A 27,870-nucleotide genomic window follows, 5' to 3' on the forward strand; every position below is an offset into this window, starting at 1 on the left:
GCTCATAGGGTTGGAATCAATTTTATTTAATGGTCTCCTTAACGAAAGAATAGAAGTAGGAGTGAAATAATGAAAATTATTGCTGGCAGAGCTTGGAATGCATGATCAGCATATAAGAATAACAATATATTTCAGAGGATGAACTTGATATTTAGTTTAATTTTTGTAGTATAAAGCAGAAAACTTGTGTTTAAGGAATAAAAATATTTTCTTACTGTAATGCAGAAACTCAGCACTTAAAAATACGTGAATTCTGTTACTTAGCTATTCTGAGAATAGCTCTCAGCTGCCAATATGATGAGGCTATTTGAAAAGTTAAATAGTTTTAAGATGGTTCAGGAGTCAAGAACAGTTATGAAAGGACTCCATGGCATAGTTTCCTGCAGTTGGAGGAGTTGAACTCAATTTACCATCCTCGTCAACTTTTCTGCTTCTGTCAATAACAAGTTAGAAAAACATTCATACCTTTTAATGTCAATCTCAAAATAGTCTGCTTGGGTTTGTCTACTTAGTGTAGCCCTTAATATATCTTTCTTCTAAGTACTTTCCTGTTCTATTCTTGGTCACATAGCTCTTTTCTTGGAAGAGAGCATGAACAGTTGGTCTCCATGCTGCTTTGTGGTTTTCCTAGATAATTTGTGTACCTTTAACATTTAATATAAGTTGGGGTTTGGGTTTTTTTGAAGGATAGTGCCTGTCCTTTCCTCTTTCCAAGTCAGACCTTATGTAATCAAATTTGAAGCAGGAAGATCAACCTCAGTCCTTCATATTTTGACAAAAATAAGTTGGAGTCACTGTTACTTTGATTTGAATACACAGAAATCTGTCCAAGATCTAGGATGTCCCAGGCGAGATTTTTTCCATATTTTGGTACTTTGTTTTTGTAAAAGCCCTTTCTTCACTGAGAATAACATAAACAGTTCTGTTCTGATCATGTTACATTGTTTAATTTTTTTAGGAGATTTTTTTCTTACTTCAAAGTGTTGCACTAGTGCAACTGTAGTATAATATCATGCTTCTTTTCTATTTTTGTTCTTGTGTCACCAGATTTAGGCATTGTTTCCGCTAAGCATTTAGGAATAGTGTAAAATCCATCCATACTCCAGTAACCATTTTACACTGTTCAAGATTTCATTTTCTCCAGACTTCTTTTCTGAAATCAGCGTGATCCTTGTGCATTGCAAGAGTAATTCCTAATTTTGTTGTCTAAAAGTAGACATTCAGTCTTAGTCTATTCCTTTCCTTTTTCCTTAATGTAAGTCCCATTTTGTGTTTATAAAATGATACCATGAATTGTTTACCTAAAGTGTCCTGTGAGGCCCTCACACCTGCATGTCTTCATCCCCTGGGCAGCACAGATCTTAACCTTCATGCAAGAATAATGTTTAAAATACACCTATGTCATGTTTTCCTTCCCTTTTGTAGTTAGCTTTTCTGCATTTAAAGAAGCGGAGGAAAGATTTCAAGATAAAAAGTGCACTTACTTACCTGTCCATATATTCGGTATGAATTAAAATTACAACTAAGGTGTTTTTGAACCTGCATTTGTGATTCTGAGCTACTGATTTTGTTTCCTTTATTTCTTGGATGTCTAGGAAGGAAACTTGTATATTTCCTTCTTTTACATAAGAATTCCTTTTTTATGTATGAAAATTTCTGTTCTTTATCTCCAAATTGTCCTTCAAATCCTTGCAGTTGCTTTCAGTTCATAGATGACATGGAAAAGAAGACCAAGTCAATTAAGAACTTGGCTGTATATATAGCTGGACATCTGTATAAGGAAAGATGCCATTTAATTTCCTTATGAATTGCTTATGAAGGCAAGGATGAATTGGCCCATCTAGCATATGGATGATTTTTTCATATGTTATTAAGGAATATGTGTGTGCTAGCCTCAACCCTAAACTTCTGACTGCAAAGAAGAAAAATTTGATCTTTTTATAGTAGCTTACATTTTAAAAGTTAAAATGAGAAGACACATTTCATATATATATATGTATGTGTGTTTATATATATGTCTAGAATGCTGGAGAAAGTATAGTCTACTGCTGACAAAGACCCTCTGCCCTGAGTCATGTTTTGAATATTATGATGCTTTCCATCTCAAGAGCAGAATTTTTAAATACCTGAGAAAATATACTCCCTTTGTTGGTTCTGTCTTACTGTCAGTGATAACATTGGCTTCCCTCCCCCCAGTCTAAGCTTTGAATGACCAAGTCTGCTTTCTAAAGAAACTTACTTCAATTTTTGAAATGACCTACACAAGCTATGAATATTCTGTTAAGCCTGGAATCTAGTATGTGTCAAAAAATAAAAATGAATTTTATTATCCAGTGTCCAGTGTCCTATGCAGTGTTTTTTCTTTCTATTAATAACCTGTTAGTTGTAGAAATGTTTTCAGACAATATTTGTTCTAGAGGAGTAGGTTGGGCCAAAGTGTTAGTGTTATTCATTAACACATGAGCAGTGTATGATCTTGCGTGCTGGAAATCCATGTAAAAAAAATAAATCTAGTATTGTAATTCCTAGATTTTTAATCATAATGCTAAAGAAATATGATATTCTTGGTGGAGTCGTAGTAATAAAAATTTAGCAAAATACACGCATGAACGTTTATATAATATACAAATAGATTCAGGCCGTTTAGCATTGACAGCCTATTTTTCTGTTGATATCAGTTAAAGTTTATGTAAACAGTTTGTATGTTTTAGTCTTTTTCATCCATCAAAGCATAATATTTGTGCTGAGAAATCTATTATTAAGTAGAATATTGATGTTGCATTAGGATCCAACAGGATCCAGTCCAGTAATCTGCTTTTGTGAAATACCTCATAATGAAACATTTTGAAATATGAAAGTTATGTGAAAGATGACCAAATAAGTCTGGTGTTTGTGTAGCTGCTTGAAATTTGTGTAAATTTTATATCTGATTAATTACAAATATATTTGTTTTCCTCTCTCTTTAGCTATTAAATAGTTTCAGTAAGTCATTGGAAGTAAAAGTAATTTGCAGTGTAGGCAACTTTGATTTCCCCCATGTTCACATGAAACTGGGGAATAACTTGCTATACAACTTCAAAGGGAAAGTTGATTACTTTGGACCTTCTTTTCATTAATTGTGGAGATGCAGAGCTGCCTGCTCTAGGATATGCAAGCCTGGTTTTGGAACTGAAACCTTTTTATCTCACAGATTGTAGATTTGTAATCTAGTATCTACTGTTATTTTCACAGGCATGTATGTGGTGACATGGGCACCTGGGCCTTGACTTCTTTATTTTTAAAAACTTTAAAAATTTGTCAAAGAGTCTTTGACACCATAATTCTGTTACTACAGATAAAATTTGGCATTTTGACATGGAAAAAAATCTTGTAAGACTGTTAATAAAGCTAAATGCACGTGTGTGTGTGTGTGTGATGTGACAGCTACAAATCTGTGCAGTGTGCCCATATTGTCTGTCTATCTACTGTTTCAACAATAATCTGAAACTTTTTAAGTTTATGGAATATGAGTACAGTACTTGTAATAATTTGGCCTATGTTACACTGCATAAGCCTTTTTAAAAATAGTCATAGAAAATTAGCTTTTTGTTGTTGTTTCTTTACTTTTTTTTTCCCTTCAGTCTTCAGATTTGATAGTCTGTTGCGCCTGGAGCAATAGGCTGTTGAACAGCTTTGTCTTCATTGCAACTAATTTCATTTTAGTGTTACATTTAGAAACATTGCCAGCTTTGTTTCATTATTTTAGCTCTCTAGTTCCACAGCCTTGGAAGGGAAAGGACAATTAAAATTTACTTCGGGCAGATGGAGTCCACACCACAATTGTACCCAGATTGCCACGGCCAACGATACCACTGTCCGAGGCTGGGATACACGGAGCATGAGGTAAGGACAGCTTGCAGTCATGTTCTCTAGAAAAGACAATCTCCTTTGGAGGGAGATTTTTGCATTGCTCCTAGCGTAGTTTTTTTTTAAATGATAAGTGTCAATCCTATAGCTTATAAAAGGAATAGAAAGGCTTGCATAGCTGATATGGTTACAATTTAACAAAGATTTTTGTCTGTTATTCCCCCTCAGCTTCAATTCTAACTTGTGTATTGAGTTTTAGTGAACCATGTACTAGTCTCACAAGGATTTGTTCAATACATAGGAATTACCTGAATGAAGCTGTTTTGTAATTCAACCTGACTATGCTATGAGCTATCTTCATAGCTTTTAAAGGTGACTTTAATCTTTGAAGGCAATTCACAAGTTCTCTTTTCACTTCTGATTTTAACAAAGTGTTCTATACTAGAATAATGATTGTAGCATACTGGTTATAAGAAATCACTGAATCTATCAAAATCATAACCAAATAAAAGCTTTGAATATACCTAATAAGGCATTCCCCCCCCCCCCTTTTTAGTTGTGATTTTAATAAGCAGTGATGTTGTGCACATCTGTTGCCATGACTACTAAAGTCTCTTCAAGCTTTTTTAAAAGTACACTTTATCCCCTTAGCACATAGTAATTTATCACTAAACTGAGAAGACTGATGTCTTGTAATAACTTTTGTTGCTTTAAAGGGCGATGACTTTAAATTTAGTTCAGTGGTTCCTGCCAGCTCAGAGTTGTAGCAATAAATCCCTTGTTTGCTAGTCTTTGTGGTTTTGCTGAAAAGATTTATTTAATGAAGGAAAGTTAAAAATACATTAATTAAAAGTCACTTCCTGTGAAGTGTTTGAAAATCATGTTTGAATGTCCTGTTCTTTGCCTTGTAAAATTATGTATAAAAATCTAATTTTTTGTAATGTGTATACTTAGATTTATAAAGACAATAGTGGAAAGAGAGGACAAAGGAGAAGGGGTTTTATTAATTTGCTTTTTTTTGTAATCCTATTTCTAACATATAGCATGCAGATCTTTAACAAAAGCCTGTGTTTTGAAGAAAGAATATTAAATATTCTAAAGTCTGCTTCATGCTCTGTCTCATTAGAAGAAGCATCTCTATCTTGCATTAAAAGAATTCTCTGAGTAACTTCTATGGAAGCTAGATTATTTGGATATTGTAGTCTGGATCCTCAGTGAAAGGGGTAGCTTGGTTAACAGAAGCAAATCCCACTATTGTATTTACTTTAAGTAAAGCTCAGAGTAAATAAGTCCTTAAAACTGGTTTGTCCTTAAATCAGTTTGATAACTAGGCTATGCCAAAGAGCTGTTTGCAATATACTCAAAAGGCATGTGCAATAGTAAGCCTCATCTTCAATTAGGCTGTAATATGTCTATTATGTGAATATTTCATAATGATTAGTTAGGCTAGAAGTAGAGTTTAAAGCCAGGGCAATATAAACTGTGGCAGTATAAGAAGCATAAAAAGAAGGAGGAGGGAGGAATCAAGGGCAGAAAACTGTCCTACAAGCAAAGTGAAGAGAAATACTAGAAGCAGCTAGAGTAGCTGCTCCTGTAGAGTGTGGTTATGATAGCTGCAAGATAGAGGAAGTACATTCTTTTGGACACAGCAAACAAGGAAGGGGAGAGAAAAAAATGATTGTCAGGAAGAGTCCTAGACTAGACTAAGAAGCAGTCTTAATCAGAGAAGAGCTTGTGAAGCAGAGAAGACAGACACTAGGCTGATTGGATTTAGAGAGAGAACTTTATCAGGAAAATTCAGACTCCAAGGCTAAATTCTAAATAATATGTAAGAAGAATAATATGAGCCAATAGCTGGAGAAAATGTTCATGTGGTCTGGCATTAATCTTATAATGTAAGTGGGAAATTTAGTGTATGTATTATTTCTGTAGGTAGAGTGAAAAGTGATGAAAAGAATATTCATATTTGGGGAGGAAAGGGATCAAATGGTCAGAATAATAGTTAAGTTGGGATAAAGTCTTTCATGGTGAATAGTCCTGAATATACAATGGACAGTATTATTTTTAAGCCCTTACACACAGGTCTAAGCAATGCAAAAAAAAAGTGAAACGTGCAGTGAAGGAGGAAAGATGTGTTTTCCCACAGCAAGCATGCTTGAGACTTAGTATTTTTGCCATATACATATTCTAAAAAAATAAGTGGAAGCTTGAATTCCATTCCTAGAATACTTGGTACAAAGGCATACCTGAATGATATCCTTAGCCTCTCAGACTCTGAGGAGAGTGTTGATGCTACATGTCTTAGTAATTTCACTGGTGACAGCCAGAATTGTCAAGATAGGGCTTAGTACAGGCCTAATAATTTTGAATCTCTCCTTTTGGAGCTATTTTACTTTGTATTAGTAGTTAGGTATTAAAAGCAAGAGACTATCTGATCGTGACAGAAGACCATAAGTATATGTAGTTTTCACAAGAAATAGGAAGTTTTGGTCAATATGTTTACTGAAGAGAAACATTTTTCATTTAAAGAAAAACAAAAAGCTCATCAAGTGTTGAAAAGTTCCAGTGAAGATTGTAGGAGATGGTCAAGTCTAAGCAGAACTTTAGATGATATATTGGTGGCTTGGAGAAAACTGGTCATACAATTGTGAAAACAGGAAAAATCAGACAACCCACAAGTTTTAAGAGGCAAGGTAGGGACACAAACTGATGGCACATGATGGTTTGAATAGATATGCTAGGTTGTTAGCAGTACTACAGATGTTTTCTAAAGTGGTCCAGATGGATGAGGTTGTGTAGTTTAAGGGCCACAGGTAAATTAGTGATAAATGCAAGAGCTCAAGAAGGTAAATTCAATACAGACTAGTAATAAAAAGTTGTCGTTGATATCTGTTCCAGCCTTTGCATCTCAGCTTTTCCTGCTGAAGTAGATGTCATAAACAGGGAATGAGTATAACTACTTAGGGGTGAAGAAGTTCTTACCTGAAACTGTTGTGGTTTAGTAGCAGACATTTATAACAGTTGTTACAGAGCTGTGCTAGAATCATCTGGAACTACTATTTCCTTTTAATTCCACATGATCCTAATAGAAACAAACATGGAACAAAGTGTCAAAGCAAGCTGAGAAGTCTATACAAGTTTTTGTTAACAACTGGGAATTCCCTAAACTCTGCAATAGCAATGGGAACTCTAGGTCTGTGGGTGCTAAGGGGATTATGCAAGTTTCCAGGGAAACAGATTTCTGTAGGTGGAGTGCAGTCAGCTTTTATAGACCATTTAATTTTTTTTAATGTTTTACAGGCAGATATATTGTATAGAAAATGCACACGGGCAGCTGGTACGAGACCTGGACTTCAATCCCAATAAACAGTACTACCTGGCTAGCTGTGGAGATGACTGCAAGGTGAAATTCTGGGACACGAGAAATGTCACTGAACCAGTGAAGACACTAGAGGAGCATTCCCACTGGTAGAACAAATTATCTGCATGCTGTTTTGCGGGGTGGATGGCTTACATCATTTATTCAGCTGATTATTTTATCATTTAGGAGCAATGCAAACTAACTATGTTTGTACTGTTGTGCATAATCATTTTTTTGCACAGAGGAAAAGTTTCAGCATGTCAGTGTTCCTTGTGTAATTGTAAATTAAGAGTTTAGACAACATTAGTCTAATTGGCAAGAAACTGTTGTTAGCATTGTTGGGAGATGGGGTACACCTTTGAGAAGCACAGCACAGAACTTGGCCCGTGGGGCCCAGCTGGACACAGGTGTGCCTTCCCAAATGGAGCCTGATGAGCTGCATCTGATGTGCAGTAATAAAGCAGCTGCCATCCATCCTTCTGTTGTCACATGGTTGAAATGTTCAGTAATGCAGCTCAACTTTTTTATGTTCTTCACAGTCCTTAAGTCAGAATATGCAGTGAATAATTTTATTCTTTGAAATAACATTTAGAGCCAGTATCTACTGCACTGGCCTGTGGCTGGAGTAAGAAGAGAATCTTGCCTGATAATTTCAGTGCTTAAGAAAAGATGAATTATTCATATTTTATAAAATTTGGGTTAGAGTAATTCTTGCAAAATAGATCCAGTCCCTAAAGCTACTTTAAGGGAAGTGAAGATGGGAATTAACAAAAGCATTACTTACACTTTTTTTCTTCAGAATATTAAAAGAAAAAGAAGAAAACAAGAACCATAAGACATTTGGTATTAACTTGATATGTAAAATGTAAAAATTGAAGAGAAATGTAGTCCTACATTTGTTTTAGGATCTATTTTAAACTTCACTGTAGGAATGTTGTGAGTTTTTTGTTTAAAAGGCTATTTTTAATCCATATTTTGTTTTGAGGAAATTTCTGTATTCAGGACTTAAGTACTTATCTGGCTTACTCAATAATGAATTGGCATGTACCCTCAAGGAATGATACCATTGAATGGTGTGATTTGGTTTTGTTGGTTTTTTTTAAATTTAATTGTTGAATTTTAAAGATGCCTCATATAAAACAGGTGACATGGAAGCTTAAAAGTCAAATGAAGATGGCTAAAAAAAAATGGTCTTTGGAATGAGGCATGTTACTTCTATGCATATTTAAAACATTGAAAAGATGAATTTTTAGTGCTGCTCTTAAAAAAATTGTTTAACAGTGATGCACTACCTACCATTAATAGTCTCTCATTCTGTCTGATTTTAACTTTTTTAGGGTTTGGAATGTCAGATACAATCATTCTCATGATCAGCTGATCCTTACAGGAAGCAGTGATAGCAGAGTTATCCTGTCTAATATGGTATCAATTTCTTCTGAACCATTTGGCCATATGGTAGATGATGATGAACTCAGTGACCAAGAGGACCAGCATCAAGAAGAGAAGTATGAAGTTTCCTGAGTTTTATGTAGATGTTTATAATTTGTTTTTTCATTGTAATGGTTTACATGCTATTTTTTTTTTGCTGACTAGGATTTTTGTGTACAGGCCTTTCAGGTAAGTAGTTAGAATTCCCACTTTGTTCTTTATTTGGTCTTAGGTGGAATACACTCTTTAAATCTGATTGTCATGGTCACTCCACATTCACTGCTAGGAAGGGAATGGTGATGCTGAGGATCAGTCCTAAAGTCCACTGGGTTGGTGAAAAGATTCACTTTAAAGGAGCTCTGGTTCAAGTCAAGCATGTAGGATAATCTGGGTTAAGTTGCAATTTGAAAATGTGCTTTTGTATTTTCTGTGTATGTGTTAGGACCCTTGGGAAATGTTACCAGTCTAATGATGAGCTTCTGCAAGGGCAGAAGGGATGAAGTATAAACACATTATTTTTTTTATTTTATTTTGCTCTTAATATATCTGACTGCTCTGGAACCGAGTAACTCATCAGACCTAGCCTAGATCAAGCAAACCGGAAGCTTGGTTTCAACGCTCTTGGTAGAGAATAGTGCATGCTATTGGCAAATGTTGTAAACCCATCCATTTGGTTTGTATGGAATCAAATATCTTCCTTGTGAATTTTGTAGGGATTTAGTAATTTAGAGATTTAGGGTTTTTTGTAGGGATTTTGGTAAATTAACTGTATGTATGTGTATATAGGAATTTCTGTAGATTGAGGTGGGGTCAAGGCTTTCTGATTTTGAGACTAGCTTTTATGGTGATCTTCAGCAAACTCCTCCTTCCTACAAAGTGAATCACAGAATTATAGAATGACTTAGATCGGAAAAGACCTCTGAGATCAGTCCAACCTCTGACTGTAACCTTGACGTTATTGTGTCAAGTAGACCCTGGCAATGACTGCCACCCTCAGTCTTTCCTCGAACACCCCCAGGGATGGTGATTCCACTGCCTCTCTGGGCAGCCCATTCCAATTTCTAATCACCCTTTCTGTGAAGAAATTTCTCTAAATGTCCAACCTAAACCTCCCCTGGCATAGCTCGAGGCTGTGTCCTCTCCTGTCACTTGTTGCATGGAAAAAGAGGCTGACCCCCAGCTGGCTACAATATCCTGTTAGGCAGTCGTAGAGGGCAGTAAGGTCACCCCTGAGCCTCCTGCAGACTAAACAACCCCAGCTCCCTCAACCCCTCCTCATGTGACTTCCTCACTAGACCCTTCACCAGCTCCATTGCCGTCTTCTGGACAGCTCTACAAAGCTGTCTGCAATAACACAGGCAGATTAACTCCTTCATGATCTTCTAAAATTAAGAATAGTCAGATGTGATAAGGAAATTACAAATAAGATCCCCTAGTTATTTAGCTGTGTTTGCTAGATGTTTCAGCTAAAATTCTAAATAATGTTTAGGTTACTTCTCTAGTTGCATTTTTAAGGTTGCTCTTGAACCTTAATCTTATTAATAAATATGCAGTTTTGCTCCAAACAGTTTTGGTGTTTTGGCTTCATTTAAACTATGGACCTGGAAACTATGATTTTTTAATACTAAGTAAGAAAGTTACTCCATATATAGAAATGGTTTATTTTAAATGTACAGGATTTCTTTAGATTTTCTGTGTATTGTAAGTGCCTGAAAAATCAAGGAGTATCAAATTAAATACCTAAAAATTTGCTCATATCAGCAGTATATACTTTCTTTCTAGAATGTAACTGAGTTACAGTGTTTCAAATATAAAATCAAAGAATGGTTTGTGTTGGAAGGGATCTTAAAGATCACCTAGTTTCAACTCCCCTGCCATGGGCAGGGACATCTTTTGGCTCCTTATCTTTGGCTGGAGATTGCAATATATTCTGTTCTGGATGGAAAATAAATAGCATTAGTGGGAAATGAGAAAGAGACCACATTTTTTTAATATGGTGGGAATGCATTAAAAATATCACAAGTAAATAACATTCTGGCAGATATTGTATTTGAATAAAATCCCAGTATTACCAGGTGGAACGTGCCTGGGCTTGTCTGGCCCTCGCTGCCTGACCAAAGGTGGCAGCTGAGGTGTTTCACCTCAGAGATACCTTTGGTTAGTTGTATGCGGCAGCTAGGCTCTTGGAACAAGTCCAGGCAACAGGAACTCAGGCTCGACCTGTGATGGAGAAGTTTTAGCCGAGGCAAAGAGGAAAAGGAGATGGATCCAGCTAGGGGGTCATAATCCAGAGTTTATTCCTGGGCACACAGGCCTCTGAATGTTGCGACAGCTCCAACCGAATCCCGACCGCATGGTCCTGTGTCTTTTTAAGCTCAGGGCAAGGGGGAGGGGAAGGGGTAGGTGAGCTGCCAACCAGGTAGGAGGGGGGAAGCTCAGGAGACAAATGACACCTGGATGGCCCAATTGTCCCCAGGGCTGAGAGGCATCTTTTGAACTTCACCTATCAGACGATGGCCTTGCTGACCTTCTGAGATTGATGGACAGCTCTCAGCAGGAGGCAGGGAGAGGGGAAGGGGGAAGGTATTACTACACCTGGGAGGAACTGGTAAAGCTAAGACAGGACATTGCTTCACACTGTAACAATATTGTGCGGTAGATTATCTGCAATTCTGAACTTCTGTGGATTTTAGACTGTATAGGTTGCCTCATTAAAACATGAGTCATTGTTCTAGAATATGAATTTTTAAATCCAAAATCATCCAGTGCAATGCAACAAATATAATGCATCTTTTCCCATGGCTCTGGGATGGATGTAAACCACATCATGAATGACTTGTATAGTAATGATGTAGAGCCCTTGCCTGTTCCTGGAGGCTACAAGAGTATCAATTCTGCATTTTTTTTTTAAATACGTGCTTTTCAACTGCTCATCAGTTTTTTATAAAACCTGGGAAAGCACATTAGCTTTTGTAACCTTTCTTGGTACTGTGAAAGTCTTGTTTTAGGCTCCCTCTTCTGCCCCCTTGTTATGAGTTGAGTCAGAAGGATGTTTGCAAGCTGCTGCAGCCTTGAACTGTTGCCAAATATACGTCTGTTTAGTTCTGAGTGCACAAATGAAGTAGGGCATAACAGCTGTTGGGAATACTTCTTGTTAGTCAACCTCTAGTGCCAAATATTTCAGCTCTGATACCCTCCTACAGACCTCTGTGAAGAGTCTTACACCATTCCATGGGTACTGTCTTCTGTAAAATACAGGTTTTACTCTATGGTTTAATGAGGGAGGAGTGTGTTTGGTTTTTTTTGTTGTTGTTTTTTGTTTTGTTTTGGTGGTTTTTTTGGTTTTTTTGGGGTTTTGTTTTGTTTTGTTTTGGGTTTTTTTGCTTAGGTATGTTCTAGACTTTCCAGAAAGTGTTATAGTCTCACAAGGTTCATTTATCCTGTTTTGGAGGACATCTGATTTGTTGTTAAACAGCACATAAATACTGATAAATAGAATGTCTTTTTCAGGTGTATCTTGAAATACACCAGGAAGAGCCTGTATTTGTACAACTTGTGTCTCTAGCCAGTCCCCCTCAGACTGAGTACCGTATCTCTCTCGGAAAGTTAAAATATCAAGTGGAAAGAAAGAAAAAGTCTCTTTCTGCATTTTATTTGTCCTGAACAGAATCACTTGTGAAAATCCTCCTTGGAATAAATATAAAAATGATGAGTATGTGTCACTTTTATTTTCAAATGTTTAGTGTTTTTTCTACTTAGTAAAGTCCCCATATTTTGAAAACATTGCACAGTTAAAACTGCTTCTTGAGATCTTTAAGACTTGTTAATTCTTAATATCTTTTAGAGTAATGTTCCTTATTTTTACTTTATTTCTTGGTTGGAGACAAAAACAAATAGTATGTCCCTTTAACCCTTCCTTGTTCAACCATGTAGAGCTATGCATGAGTCTACCTACTCAATAATTCTTGCCAGATTTACTGCTGTAGTTGCCTGGTTTTAAGGTTGCCAACTGAAAATAATTATTTGGATATAAATTTTTTCAAAAGAAAAGAATTCAAGTTCTTTGCATAATGAGTAGACAAACTAAAAGGTAGTTTGAATTGTCTTATAAAGATTCTTCATAAGAATTTCTTCTTAGTGTGTTCTTCCTTCGGTGTTTGTCTGTTGACATCTTGGGCCTATCTGCTGCCATCTTAGAGACCAGAACATGCTTGAATAAGCAATATAACTAGGACTGTTGCATGAAGATCTATCTCTTGCTGAAATCAAGTGACTACTCGTTCCTCTTAAATGCTGGTTTAGATCAGACTCTAAGTCAAGTCTGTCTTTTCCCTACTGTTTAACTGCTGCTGTTGTTTCTCTCATCAGTCAAAAAAGGTAAGAGCAGACAGCTTCCCTGTGTCATGTCAAAGGTCTTCCTAGCCTGTATCAGGTGTCTCATAGTAGTCAGGAGGAAATAATAGAAATAGGAAAAGGAGATGTACTTCCCCTGGATATGTTGCTAGCCCCTGACTATTTACAGTTCAGGGACATTTACTGCCTTCTGAATAATCTTTGAGGACTTGTGATTCTTCGGTGTATGCTTTTCCTTTGCTATCAGCCATATTCTTATCTGCTCTCACTAACTGTGTTTTTGTTTATTCTAAAACATGCCAGCTGTGCTTGCATGGTTTTTGTGAAATTTGTCTAGGAGAAACATGCCCAAACTGTGTTTCTTTTCTTGCACCGAATTAAGAAAGGCTTCAGTGCTTTTGGCATGGGAAGCACAAAGCCACTGTTGAAAATAGATAGTCTAAGAGGAGACTGGAGTTGTCCACAGAGAGGAACTATAGGCATGTGGCCATAGGACAGCTATGCTATATTCTGGTCAAGTCCCCAGTCTGGATTATTTAAAGCACAGTTCAAATATGGGGGGGAAAATACCCCACAACTGAGAACAAAGTGCTGGACTAGTTCAGTTTCTAGCACCTTGATCCAAAGGTAGAAAAAAGTGTACAAAATAAATGAAAATTGAACAGATGAGGGTGAGTACAACTTGGGTTCATTTAGGTTTCATCCCCAAAACAAAGCTAATGTGCCTGGATAAGAACATGAGGAGTGATTTTCAATGCCTAAGTTTGAACAAAACTTTGAAAACATGGGATCATTCCACATCTGTGGATGCAATTGCTTGTCAGGCTTCTCGTTGACCTCCTTCTTTAGTGGCTTTGCACCCTATTATTGTAAGAACTTTCTCCCTGCAACACTGAACTAGCTTGAGTCCTAAATCTCCTGAAGGTGACTGTCAGCTCCCTGTAAGATACTAGGAGAGCACTGGAAACTGTCTTCCTCCTAAGGGAGGTAGTGAGTGTCTTACATCCATCCTTTAGTCTTTGGTCATTCAAAATCCTGATGTTAGTGAGTGAGTCTGTATGTTACTGTATTAAATTATTCTGATAGTAATTTAAACTCTACATTGCTCTTTCTGACAATAAAAGAAAGCTACTAGGTTCTTGCAGTTTAGTGTGGTCATCTTTACTTGCCAATCAGGATTCCTTTTCTTCAGTTACTCCAATATCTGTGTTTAGCTTATAGGTTTAAATTATGAACTGTGTAGGTCTTTGTTTGGCATGCTGGTGATACACAGCATGAGAAGAATATTTGGAGTCATAGGAACACCAGCAGTAACATACATGCTGTATCTACAGCAGTGTTTTTATTCCTCATTACTTCTGTAGCCAGAACTTTGTGACAAGGCTCAACTGGTAATGGAGGACTTGCTCTTCAAGAGAAAAAACTTATTCTGGATCCATAAAAATGAAAATATTTATATAGTCAATAATATTTTGAGTTTATGCATCAGTCCTGGAAAGGAAGACGTCCTAAAACTTTAATTTTGCAGTTTAAGCTACCAGTTCCTTTAGTTTTCTATGGGATTTACAGGCTTTAAGATGTTTGCTGTTTTCACTGGCAGAACTGATTACTAAGGTCAGGACGCTGCCTTCTCCCTTATGTTACATTTTTTGATGATATGTTCTAAAATAATGATAATCTTTGTTATCCTTTGAAGATTGTACCAGAAAATACAGTTTTAGTGTTTTTCCTGAAGGCTTATGTTTCCATCTTTTTTGTCATAGATGTTAGCCATAATGTCCTTAAATACAAACAGAAGATCTAACACAAGCACTTCTCAATATTTTATATTTAATGCTGAGAGAGGTAAAGGATTAGTTCTTCCTGTACAGAGTATCTCACTTGAGATCATGAAGTTTTTAATGAGATGTTATGTGTGGAAACATCTTCAGCTATTGGAATGGACCAGAGAGAAAATGGTGATGGTTATCCTCTCTGTAGAAAGAGACTTTCTTCAAAATTCTATCTAAAGAAGTTGGTGATATCCACTTTTCGTGATAGAAATGGAGTTTAGAGATTTTTGAATAAATAATGTGGTTTCACATTATTACATATGAACTGTGCAATCTAACGTAGCACCTTTGTATTCGCATCTGTGACTCCAGGAGAGAGATTTGTCAGCATTGATCTTTTGAAAAGCATTTGCCAAATGTGCTGAGGCAGGCTTTCAGGATATTTTCACACAGCTGTCAGCAGTGTTAAATTTGATGCTATTTTGCTTTTGATATTAATGTCTTGGAGAAACCTGAAGTCATAGGATTATACTATGGAATCAATCAAGAGACCTGATTAATTAAAACAGGTTAAATAGTTTCTTTTTTGGGGAATACCAGGATTCAGGACTACTTTGTTGGATGTGTAAGAAGCTGAGCAAAATGTAGTGCAGCAGCACTTTTCAGTTCCAAGACTCTTCTTTAAAAGCTTCTGGTTTTCCTGTAGTATTTCTTTCTTTAACCCTCATCAGCAAGTATACCTTCCTTAATTTATTTTTCATATTAGGACATCTATGAAACCTGTTACATAAAAATATGCTTTTCCTGTTTTCCTGGGGAAGCAGTTCAGAAAGCTATTTTTTGAATAAAAAAAAATTAAGATGTTTGGAATAGTATGAATGGCCAATTATTGTCTATTAAAAATGCATTCAAGAATAAATATACTTGAATTCAGGCTTTTTAAAAGGCAAGTAGTGTGTTGTCTAATCTTACCAAAAACAATTTTCTCTTGAAGTCAAAAGGAAAGTGCATCCATGGGCTTAAACTAGAATCCAGTGCTATGCTTTTCAGGATTCATTTTTAGATGCTGCAGCATATGCTGCTGCTCTATTGATTCCTTTCTATTTCATAGTGATTTTTAGATTAAAGAGGATTTAATTTTGACTGTGATAAGGAATTAATGATTTTTGCTGACTGAAAACCATATTTTATTGAACATTGTGGTGACAAAACAGAATTGCAAGCGCTGCAAACTTAAGTGGTTGTTACCATGAGAAGTAATTGGAAATAACAGCTTTCTACATGAAAACAATTATCCAAGGCTGAACAAGCTTCTTTCTTGAATCTGTAACACAATTAACCTCAAAGTTATCTAGTAAAATAAAAGCTTCTCTCCTTTCATAGAAGCTGGTTGGGGTCATGCTGTTTGAATAAGACTACAGAGAAAACATGGTCCATTTTCAGCTCTGTGTGGTACAGGTCTGAAATTTATGCGTGATGTAGGTAGAGACTTCACATTTCATACTACGATTTCTTGGTGGCAAAAGGAATGCGGTGCATTGTCAGTTGATGCAGTGCAAGAACATATAGAAGAAAAGGTATTTTAATCTGGTCAGAATAAAATCTTCAAAACAGATAGGAAAGTAAGAAACTAAAGAAGCATTTTAAGGATCAAGAAGATCTGGGGCAAGGAAGAAAATAGATTACTAAGCTTGCCAGGTGTAACAAGGGATTACCAAGTACACTATCAAATACAGTCACAGAATCTCAGAATGAGCTGAGTTGGAAGGGACCCACAAGGCTCATTGAGTCCAACTGCTGGCCTTGCTCAGTACCCTCTCTCAATCATGGGATCCAGTAGGCCAAGCCACCTACATCTGTGGCACACTGGACTAGCTATATAGCTACGCTATATCTGTATAGTGTAGCTATCCATGCTGTTTTGTACACACATACATGCTATATATGTAGCTACATACAACTGTTTTTATACCCATAACCTGCAGCTTTTGAGTAAAAACAGGTATCTCTGTATTCTGGCAACCATGTGAATTATATTAAAGTAGTATAGAAGAAAGTTTATTTCATATCCAGTTCTGTACAGCTATTCTTCTTGTTAATCTGAGATGATTCTTTAATAAATAAGTATGTGTGAAAGATGTGTAAAATTTTATTTGGGGTGCATAAATTGTTGTGTGACTCAGGAACAGAACAATTCTAAGTACCCTAGATTGATATAGATACAAAAATAGTGTCCTCAGCCTATTCTTGGATTACAAAGAAAAGCAAAAATAGCCAAAATGAGAGAAATCTGAGGTGTTTTCTCAGAAATCTCCTAGCATCAGGTAAGGTAGTCTGTCTCTAAGAGAATCCTGTTGTGAGGGAAAAAAAACTCGTCACAAACAAGTCAGCTCCTTATGTTGTTTTTGGGGTTTTTAAAAATGTTTTACAACAGTCTTTCATATACATGAAATGAATTCTGGTTTTTATTCCACTAGCAGAATCCTTCTGGGCTCATTACCCATTGCATAATTTAAAGGCTAATCTATTTTCATTCATTGTGATTGTAAAGGATGCTCATGAGCAGTTTCTTTTGGATCTTCCGTATTGTTCCTGAAACACATGTCATTTTGAGATGATTTTTTTCCATCCTGATTGTCTTCTATAGTATCTAGCTCTTTTACATCAAGTGATCACTTCCATAAGGATTTTCTGATTCTCAATAACTGTTTCAAGGCTGTGCCATTGGCCTCAAGAACCACATTGCAATAGTATGCTTTCTTTTTCTGGGAAGGCACAAAATTTACTTTTATACCTAAGAGGAAATTCAGTGTATAGACAATAAAAAAACCCAGTTAAAAACTGTACTTATAAATGGAAATGCCAAATAGAAATTCATCTACAGGCTTGTTTCCTGAACACTCATTCCCCTTATGACTCCTGTAAATTAATTTAGATGAGCTATATTATTTAAATGAAACACTGGAACAACTGTGAGCATACAGAAAATAGTGTAATCTAGAAGCTTATTTGTCCTTGTTTACCCAGCCTTGGGTTAACTGAGATTCCTGGTTAGCTGAAAGTCGGTCGTGTCCCCTGACAGCTGTGTGCAGTGTGCATTACTCCCCTGCTCATCCAGAGAGACATCTGAAACCTTCAGAATAATGGAGTTGTGGGTAAGTGGGTGAGCCCTGCACGAAGCACATTGCTGTCTGGGGACGTGACCAACTTTCACTTAACCAGGCATGTCAATTAGCAGCAAGTTAGAAAAATGCGTTGCAGGAGATGCAGTGTCTGTATGTGTTCATTAGCTCTCTGCTGTTAGTAGGTTTGTATCAAAGTTCATATTCAGGAGAACTGCAAAACAATTAACTGCAATTAACCAGGGACTGGGTGTTGGTTGTGCTGTGACCTTTCTTGGTTAGTTGACCTTTAATGTAGCATGAGTAAATTGTAAAAATCCTTGAAAATACATATCTGAAGCTATTCTACAGTATGAGTCTGCTTTTGGTTTCTTCATTAAACTCAATTGAATTTTAATTGCAGTGTTAGATTCTCAGCTGGCTCAACTGGCTAGGTGGGGCAGCAATACCCTGCAGAAGATCCTACTGTGCTCCATCCAGGCTTTGTGACTGCAGAACTGCATGCTTTCACAGAGCAGCAGGAAAAGGCACAGGCAGCCAATAACAGCACTTCACTTCTGTAGTAGCAGCATCTGTTTAAATGATTGAGTGACATTCACAAGGCTCTTTGGCTTTGCTTTCCATGAGGAGGGTTGCAGCTATACTGCAAGGCTGTTTCTAGGAGGCAGAGAGATGCCTCTGAAGGGCTGACTGATTCTTGTCAGACAGAGACAATTCTCTGTGGCTGAAAGGAGCTCTAAGGTCATCCTCTGAAAACTCCCCTACCCTGTAGCCACAGAATAATGTGTTGTAGTGGTGCTTTGAGAGGACAGACTGGCCTTGGGAATGGAGGCAGGAGGGGTTGTGCTCAGTTAGCAGAGTACAATCAATGACTCTTGAGTACTCGGTTTGGACTTCAGAGAGTTTCCTAAATCTCTTGAGTATTTACAATGTAGAAGGCAATCTGTGTCTCTCCTATGATGTAGGTGACCAGGGGCTTTACTGCTGCAGTGAGAGGGGGGGTATACAGTAGTGGATGAAAATCTGGTTCTGATATAACTCTAGCAATGGGAGATAAAAATCAGAGTGGTGGTTCCATCCCCTTCCATAATTCTGGAGAACGTGGGAGGTTTAGGGGACTGCAACTTCTTACCCATCTACGTATCTCTTAAGACTGTGTATTATTTTAAGAATTCATTTAACAATGAAGGGAGAGAGGATGGGATGTAACATGGTGAGAGAAAAGATGTTTGTGAAAAGTTGTGCATTTAGATCATGCCACGTAGTTTAACTTGCTTTAAAGAGTGAGAGAGAGATGCTTAGTGTAGGTTCTGAGAGACAGGAAATGCACTGAAATTTAGAGTAAGAGTTACTTTGTCCCTGTAAATGGGGTATTTTGCACTGACTTGACTTTGCTGTCATGTAAAACATAAGTACATGGAAACATAAGGTATAAATATTCCCTTAGAACCTACTACTGCATTCTTATACTTTAAATGGGATTTTATGTATCTTGATGTTAGTGACATTTAATATGGCCTTTGAAATCAAGTGTGTCCACAAATCCTTACTAATTTTTTTGGTGTTTGTTTTCAATTTTAGGATTAAAGAGCCACTTCAGGACAGTGTAATAGCTACCTATGAAGAACATGAAGATAGTGTATATGCAGTAGAATGGTCCTCAGCAGACCCATGGCTATTTGCATCTTTAAGTTATGATGGGAGACTGGTTATTAACAGGGTTCCAAGAGCCCTTAAATATCACATACTGTTATAATTTGTTTGAGTTATTCTGGAGCTGTTAATTTGATGTACACAACTGGTAGGTATTGTTAAAGGGTTTTTTCATGATCTGTTTTTTTTAAGTATAAAAATTACAGTTTTGTTAGGAATATCTATACTGAATTAGACTTGTAATTTTGTCTTTTATATTTGCCTTGAGAAACTATGATGCATTTTCTGAAGGCTGTGCTACCTAGATGATTGAAGGGTTCATCAGTTTGTGAACTCTGAAGTTTCTGGTGATAATGGGTCCATTCCATACTACTGCTTTATAACATCAGCTTTATGCAAATATAAGGAATTACAGAAATGTTATTATGCTGATACAAAATTGAGACACTGTAGGGTTCATGTAGCAGAAGTGATCTACTTGTTTTCCAGAATTATATTCTACATTTCTTGTACAAGCAGCCTTCTGCTTTTAGCTAGGGCCATGTTCCACTAATTGTTCTGGCTATAAATACAGTTGTAAGTGGTCTTAAAAGGCTTTCTTAATACCATCTAATATTTTAAACACTTTTTCTCCCATTTTTGCATGTCTTCAGAAGGAATGTTTTTTGTGAAAGTGAAACCTTCAAAACATAATTTTCATTTGAGCCTTTTGGTAGTAGCAACAAAGTAAAATCCTGCAAATTGTGAACTAAATGCAGTTTTCAGATACGTATTGTTACATATATGTAACAATACATATATTGCAACACATATTGTTGCATTTGTGAAACAATATTAGTCTTTACCAAAATCTCTGATATACTCACATAATGTCTTATCCCATATTTATAGGTTAAGTTGTGCTGTGAGGGACTCTGGAGCTATGCTACTGTTGACCTGAAAAATCTCTTTTAATATTTGTCTACTTAGACTTTCTTACTCTACTGGAACTGTGCCAATCTCCAGTATGCTGTCATGATGTAAAAAGCTTGCAACTAAGCACAAAATATCCTTTGCTATATCCTGCTTTTTGCAATAGGTGACCTAGACACTGGTTGCTATGTTGCTACAAATGCTGAGAACAGGCAGATGCTGCGCTGTAGGAGAATACACAGGAAATTTCAAGTGTAGGTGGAAGGCATGGTGAAACATTCCTGTACATATTGACATCCTGTCTTCCCCTGGCAGAGCTTGCACTAAGATGAAGATTTGCTGCTTGCTCTTTGTGTACCTAGGCTGACTGTAATATTAATTATTCCCTGCTGCCTTTTCAACACTATTATTTCCCTTTAGCTTCAGAACTTGGGTATGTGTGACAGTGTTGGTTGTGGTAGCATTGTCTAAGACTACTCTGAAGAAATGGCAATGAACATGTGATGGAAAGATCAATACCAACCTCTTCCAGTGATCCCTCCTGTTGCTATGGCAACTGTTGGTGTTAGTGGTGAGGGACAGCGTGCTGCTCACCTCTGTTTGTCCTTACCCACTCTTGGATCGAAACGTCCAAATGTGATTTGTTGTGTCCACACAGCTGCTTCAGTGAGATCACATTTGGAGAGCATGACTGACTGCTGTAGGCCAAAACATCCAGAAAAGAGGACAGTTGAATTCCATTTCTGGCTTTCTTAAGGCGCTTATTTGGAAAAATTCATAGGAGTGAAGTAATCCAATTAAATCATCTGTACTATTGTTTGCATTTGTGTTAATGATGTTACCTATCTGCTTCAGAATGAATGCTTCATTGGAAATTCTGATTATCTGATTTTCTGCATTTATATTTTAAACTTGTGCTATTTCAAATCATTTCAATCTGTAATTAGGCATGAGCTATTCACCTGTATACTGTAAGAAGAACTACATTTCCAAATCAATAGTATTTCAGTTGTCGGAACGTCAAAATCCTTGGCTGGGCTGCTGCTTTTTATGTGGAGCTTTTCATCAGACACAAAATCTTGTTGGGTATCGTGTCTGTCCTGCCTGTGTGCCACCCTCCCCACCCCCCCTTCTGAAAAAAAAAAAGAAAAAAACCTCTGCAGTATATCTTTGGTATGCAGCAGAACTCCTTAAAGCTTTCTTCACATGAGCAATAAAGGTCTAATGAAACTTTGTCTGGCAGTGTATATGGGTGGCAGTGTGAAGGTGACGGGGAAATTGTCTAACATTGTGTGGGGTTTGACTTGATTTTTAACATGTAATAAATGCAGGATAGATTTCAGGCTAATTTCTATGTGGCTGTATTTCCTTTAATATTGTACGCTTATATAAACTGGAAAGCTCTGTAAACAAATAATATCAAGAAATCTTTTGTTTTAGTCTTGTTAAATGTGTGTATCACTCAGTAGGGAAGAAGAGAGTGGATGAACACTGGAAAGGAAGGGACTAGCAGGTCCAATTTGGATGAAAATGTATTACAGTAGAATCAGGAGAGTGGGAAGGGTCAATTTTTGATCATTTTTGGCTGTCTGTAAAGCAGGATCTGGGCTATGTGTACAGCACTGGCAACAATATGGAAATTACCTTCTGAAAGGGAAGACTTTTGATAAGGTTTCATCCCAGGCTGTTGGAGCAAGCAAGCTGCTGTAGGATGAAAGGAAGGGTCCTAAGATGGTTAAATAACTGATTAAAAGGATATAGGAAGAAGGAATAAATCATCACATTTTGTGGCAAAAAATTAATTACCAGGGAAGCCCACAAGGATCTGTGCCTAGGCATGTGCTTCACAGTGTGCTCATGACCTTTTGGAAAAAGAGCTGCAGAAAAATATGGCAAAGTTTGACTGTTCAGAGAAGTAAAGATGGCCAAAGAATTATGAAGTAGCCTTATCTCATGGATGATAAAATGGTAGATGAAATTCAGTGCAGGAAATGTTAAGTAACTAATATGAGAGAAAAAAGTTATTTTATGTAGTGTGGACCACCAATAGGGCTATTACTTGGAAGTAAGATCTTGGGGTTTTTTTAGATCTTTAAAAACATCAGCTTAATAGAGGTCAAAATTTTAATTTCATTAAAATGTTGGGAATTTCTAGCAAGCAAGTAAAGAAAATAATGCATTGTTAATGCTCCCTAATAATATATATTCATAAATCTCTGGTGTATGTGCATACTGTGTGTAACTGTGGTTTTTTCCATCTTCAGCCCAGTGTAGTAAAATGGAAAGATTTTAGATGGAGTGACAAGAATGAGGAATAGCATGCAACACCTGTATGAGGATAACTAAATAGACTGAAAGGCAGATGGTTGAGACAGAATGATAAAAGTCCATAAAATCAAAAGTGGCAGAGGGAGAGGATGAATAGGGAGTGATTGTTCATTGGCTCTCCTGATACCAGAACTAGAGGTTATTGAATGTATGGTGGCTCAAAGCATATGAAATAAAGTGGTCTTCACAGGCATGAAGGTGAGCTATGACACTTGCCTTTAACAACCCTTTCCCCCAGAAAAAAAATACCTACACAAAGAAAAAAATCTCATTAATGTTAAAGTTTACATGTCTTGGAAGTAACTGAAACTGTACTTGAAAGATTAAGCCAATAAAGGTTGCTAAATATAATGTCAGCATCCCTGGCTTAGAAAAATCCTTTTGAACCGTCAGTTGGTGGGCACTACAAAGAGTACTGGCGGAGAATCCCTATGTGGTTGTCCAAGTCTTAAATTAACTTCCTGGACATGTTTTATTTACCAGAAAAGGTAGAAAATGGAAATTAAAAATAATAACTTAGTCTCTAAAGTTTTGTGTCTAGAACTATGACAGCACATTGCTCCTGTGTGTTTCTTTGCATGTTTGTTTCTGTATATTTACTTTTATTGTGAGTTGTGTTATAGGGGACAACTCTCATGTCTCAGGTGAATTTCTTACAGAATCCTAGTATTGTGTTTTGGAAACAATATTGTTGCAAAATACTCCTTGGCAATAATGGCGAAGGCAAGAAGATTTCTGTATAGCAAGGAGCCCATCACTGCTTTGGAAGTTCAGATCATGGTCTGACTGATCTCACAGCTCTGGGTTGCTTTCAGTGTCTCAGAGAATTCTATTTATACAGTCATACAGCACCATTGGTAAGCAGAAAATTACTCTTGTTTTCAAACACCTCTTAAATTATTTTTCTTTCTTTGCAGATTGTGTCCAGGTAAGAAACTTCAGTAGGTCTTGATTTTGAAAAATTGAGTTAGGGTATTCCTTAAAAGTGTCAGTCTTGCTGTCTAAAAATTTGTTTCTTTCTAGGTTTGGTGCTGAAAATCTTTTTCACAATTCTGTATTAATATGTCTCTGGTATGGAGTTACACAGCTGCTTGATATGTGGTATTTTTACTCCACAGAAAGTGAATTATTGAAGAAGAAATTAATTTATAATATTTTATAAAGGTTTTGAGCATGATCTAAGTGGAACTGATCAAAGTCAATACAAATCTTGGCCATTTAATGAGAAGCTTGAAATAACAATCTGTTTAGCTTGGACTAAAATGGTGCTAACTTAATATTAAGAAAAAAACCCAACCCACCACCAAACCACAGTACTCAGTACTGACCTGAACTTTTCCTCTGGTGTTAGTGCTAAAATTAGCTTGATCTATCCTGAAGCCGATGAAGTTAATGAACAGCTTGTCAACATCAGAATGAATGAAGAACATTGGATAGTTTAGGTACTCTGGGTGTTTGCTCTAGGCCCATAGTGCTTACCTTGTACTTTGGTGTTGAGTGGAAAGAAGAAGCCATATGATCTGGATTATGTACAACACTTAAATTAGTTTAAAACAGTGCTTTGTAAAGAATTAAGCTCCCAGAAGACAGAATTTTCCAACAGGGAACAGAAAGCATTAATTCTGGATTGGCCTCTGCATTTAGAATTTCTTAGTCTTTCAGCCTGATACCTCAGGCAGTATTTGAAACTGAAATTCTGCAGCTGATGCAAGATGGACTTCAGCAGTGTCTGACTAGTCTGACACAGCAAGACACCACATGGTGTCTTATATACCTTTAACTGGAGCAGTGAAAATAGGTAGCCATCATTAAGATCAGCATTTGGATACAAGTTTGTAGTGCTATAGAGCTTCCATTTGGCTTCACAGAGAATGTCCAGGATATTTTTTTCTTTTTCTAGAGGATATGAAGAAAGTGTAAAAATTGGCTTGTGATGCCTTAGATATGAATGCTGTTCTGAAGCTGCAGAAAACCTATGATTTCTGGAATAGCATGTGAAGTGACTGAGAGAAAACTGCAAATCAGTTTTCCATGAAGCCTGGCCTTCCCATAAAGGGAGCTGCAAAGTGTGAAGCCATCGATAGATCCCTGAACAATTTGCACATTGCTTCTGCTCATTCCACCTGCCACTTTGGTCAGTGAGAATCTTGCAAAGCGAGAAGAAAATGACATGAACAGATCTGGAGTAAAAGACACAGGAGAAGAAAAATTAAAAAGCAAGACTGACAAATACAGAATGAAAAGTGAATTGAAAAGGACAAGATCAGGGAAATTTGGATCACTTGGAAAAGAGAAATAGGAAAGATGAAAGAAATTGGCAGTAAGTGAAGAAAAGGATACAGGGTAAGGATTAAAAAAATCCAGTGATATTATCTGCTTGTTTTGGCCATGATATTTAAATTCCTTAAATTTCTACCATGTTAATCTTCCTATGTTAACTGATTTAAGCATTAGAGAATTCCCATTTATGTTGCAGCATCTTAGTTCTGGTATTGAAGATGGTTCATGTAGGTTATTAATCATAAGTTATTAGTTCAAGCATGTACATTCTAGGGCTTTAGGATTTTTATTCTTCATTATGCTTTCCCTTCTGGTGTGAAGTTATCAGATGGGGTAATTAACCCAAACCACCAGTAACAGGAGAGGCAGGAAGAAAATTTCAAGTGGGCTGTTAATCTTGAGTCACACTAGTTAAATCTGCAGAAATACTTGTTTATGACAGACACTTTATTCCCCTGTTTATGACTTCAAGAGATTGTTGTAGTCAGAACATCTCAAGATATTAGATGTGATTAATTATCTGAGGCCCACTCTTCTTTCCATGCTAACTTACTTTACAGCAAAAGAATTCTGAGCTACTCTTGAGAAAACTTGTTTGATGCTTTTGGTGCTATGACTGCTCCAACTTCATAAGGGAGTCTTGGTGCTCCAGCACAGAAGATAGCTTTGGGGAGAAGGAGATGAATGAGTCTTACTAAATCCAGGAGTGAAGCACCCAGTGTGAAGATGCCTGGCAAATGGTTGCCATTGCCCTGGAGCTAAAGCACAGCTGCCAGGCAGCTGGGCTGAGCAGGGAAGACCCTCTAATGTACCTTCTCAGCAAATTGTCCATTTATTCTGATGGTGTACCAAGTTCAGGATTTTGGCAGGAGGGACTGTGGAAAAGCTCCTAAACAGAATGAATTGAGGAGAATGTGGAAGACCTTGGAAAACCCAAAGATACCACATACTTACTGATCCAAGTCTAGATGAGCTGAATCCTGGGGTGGCAATAGACTTGGCAGACAAACTCACTGAGCTACTGCCAGCTTCTAAACATTTGCAGATGCCTGAGAAGACAAGAAAGACTGGCAAAAAGCAGAAATGGTATTGATATTTGAGCTTTGTGGAACAGCAGTGCACAGAGTTGGATAAGGAAATGTGTTTCAAAATGAGGAAATTTTAGCCAAATTATGAATGTTTTATTTTTTTTTTTTTAATGGAGAGGTTTTTTTTTATAAATACCTGTCAAAATACTGGCAAATATCAGAACTTAAGAGATCACATTCATGCAACAAAGTGGGGATTATGCATTTTGTTACAGAGAAGAGCCAGAATTCTAACCCAATGGCTTATATGATTTTCCTTACACCACTCTGTTTTCCAAGGAGGATGGGTGGAACATACTATATAATGGTAAATTTAACTTGTCTTCAAACACACTTGAAGGGAAAAAAACCTGCAAGTGTTAGTTTTTCATCATTTGAAAGAGTTTCTGCTAAGGCAAGTAATGAACAAGTTTTGACTCTGCCTGGAAAATAGTGGGTGGGGAGAGTACCTGGAACTTGACTGTGCAAAGGTTGTGAATATGAATGATCTGTTTTCCAGCGTGCAGTTTGTGGGGTAAAGCACTCGAGGACTTCCAGCCATGTCTCAATACACACATACAATATTTTGAGAGGTTGCCTATCTAAAGCTACTTCCAAACAAAGGATTGTGCAACTCAGGATAACGAGATGCACAAACAGGAAAGCATCTTCTTAAGAATCTGTCTTTATCATCATGAGAGTAACTGCATAACACATTTATTTTCAAGTATGAAAGAGTTAGGCTTGGGTGGATACATGTCTGCCAATAGCAGCTGATAGGTGGATGGAGCCATAGATGCTTCAATGTTGTGCCTTTTTTTTTTTTTCCCTAGAAGTCAGTTTGGGTGAAGTGGAAGAAGTCTGGTGCTGTTGGGGAAGGCACGAATGAAAGCTTCATCACAATGGCAGCTGTTTAATCCATCACAAAGCAAACACCAGTGAACTTCAACAATTTCTGACCATCCTGTCACTTGTGAGGGATGGTTACTTGAGCTCAGTTTCCTAGATGGATGCATATATCTGATGCATCCATCTGTGTTTTAATCATCTATTTTCAGCATTAATACAATTTGAATATCTTCAATCTATTTTGTGAATGTCTAAGAAAAATGCTTTGCATTTTTTCTATTGCAGTTCACAGGCACTTCTTGTAAAGCAAAGGAAAAAGCTTTTGGTTTTCAGTCTTCATGCTGCTTTATTGAGAGGTATTCTGGTTTCTATTTCTGTGTCCTACAAATTCTGCAGGTTTTGGACTGGTCATTGTTGAGGACTGAGAAGGGATGAAGGCTCAGCATGACTGACATGTTCATATTCATCAGAAAACAGTCAGCTGGAGAGAGCTAGGGAGTAATTGCTGCAGTGCTCCATCCCTTTCTGCTTGCACAGAAAGACATAGGCTGTGGGGAGGAAGCTACCTGAGGTTATTAAGATTAATGCTGCTGGAAATTTCAATCAACTCACACAAGGCTGCTCCTCAAGGCTGTCAGATGCCTACCGCCTTCTCTGAGTCAGGCGGGGCCACATCAATTTTAAATTTCCCAACAGAGATTGCTATGATTTATGAGTTTAGGAGGCTGATAAATATGGTTAGTTGAAATAATTGAATCAGAATAATTTCAGTCAGCTGTGCTCAATTTATTTTGTCTGATAACCACAGGAGGGTGCAGTTTTGGATAGGGAGTTTCATTTCAAGGATTCCTATCACAGGAAAGACATTGTTGGACCTGGAATAAGAGCAACTTAATTCT

The 27,870-nt window shown here is 37.0% G+C and overlaps 1 protein-coding gene across 1 annotated transcript in view; it reads left to right on the forward strand.

Moving 5' to 3' along the window:
• EIPR1 (EARP complex and GARP complex interacting protein 1) overlaps positions 1 to 21,795 on the forward strand; it is a 73,035-nt gene extending 51,240 nt beyond the window's left edge. Inside the window, exons 6-9 of the mRNA XM_030944690.1 lie at positions 3,746 to 3,882; positions 7,147 to 7,314; positions 8,545 to 8,712; positions 19,464 to 21,795. Of these exons, the coding sequence (XP_030800550.1) occupies positions 3,746 to 3,882; positions 7,147 to 7,314; positions 8,545 to 8,712; positions 19,464 to 19,638 (648 nt within the window). The 3' untranslated portion in view covers positions 19,639 to 21,795. The remainder of the gene's footprint in view (positions 1 to 3,745; positions 3,883 to 7,146; positions 7,315 to 8,544; positions 8,713 to 19,463) is intronic.
• The last annotated feature ends 6,075 nt before the right edge of the window (positions 21,796 to 27,870 follow it).

This window comes from Camarhynchus parvulus, chromosome 3, assembly GCF_901933205.1.
Source record: "Camarhynchus parvulus chromosome 3, STF_HiC, whole genome shotgun sequence".
Taxonomy (NCBI): domain Eukaryota; kingdom Metazoa; phylum Chordata; class Aves; order Passeriformes; family Thraupidae; genus Camarhynchus; species Camarhynchus parvulus.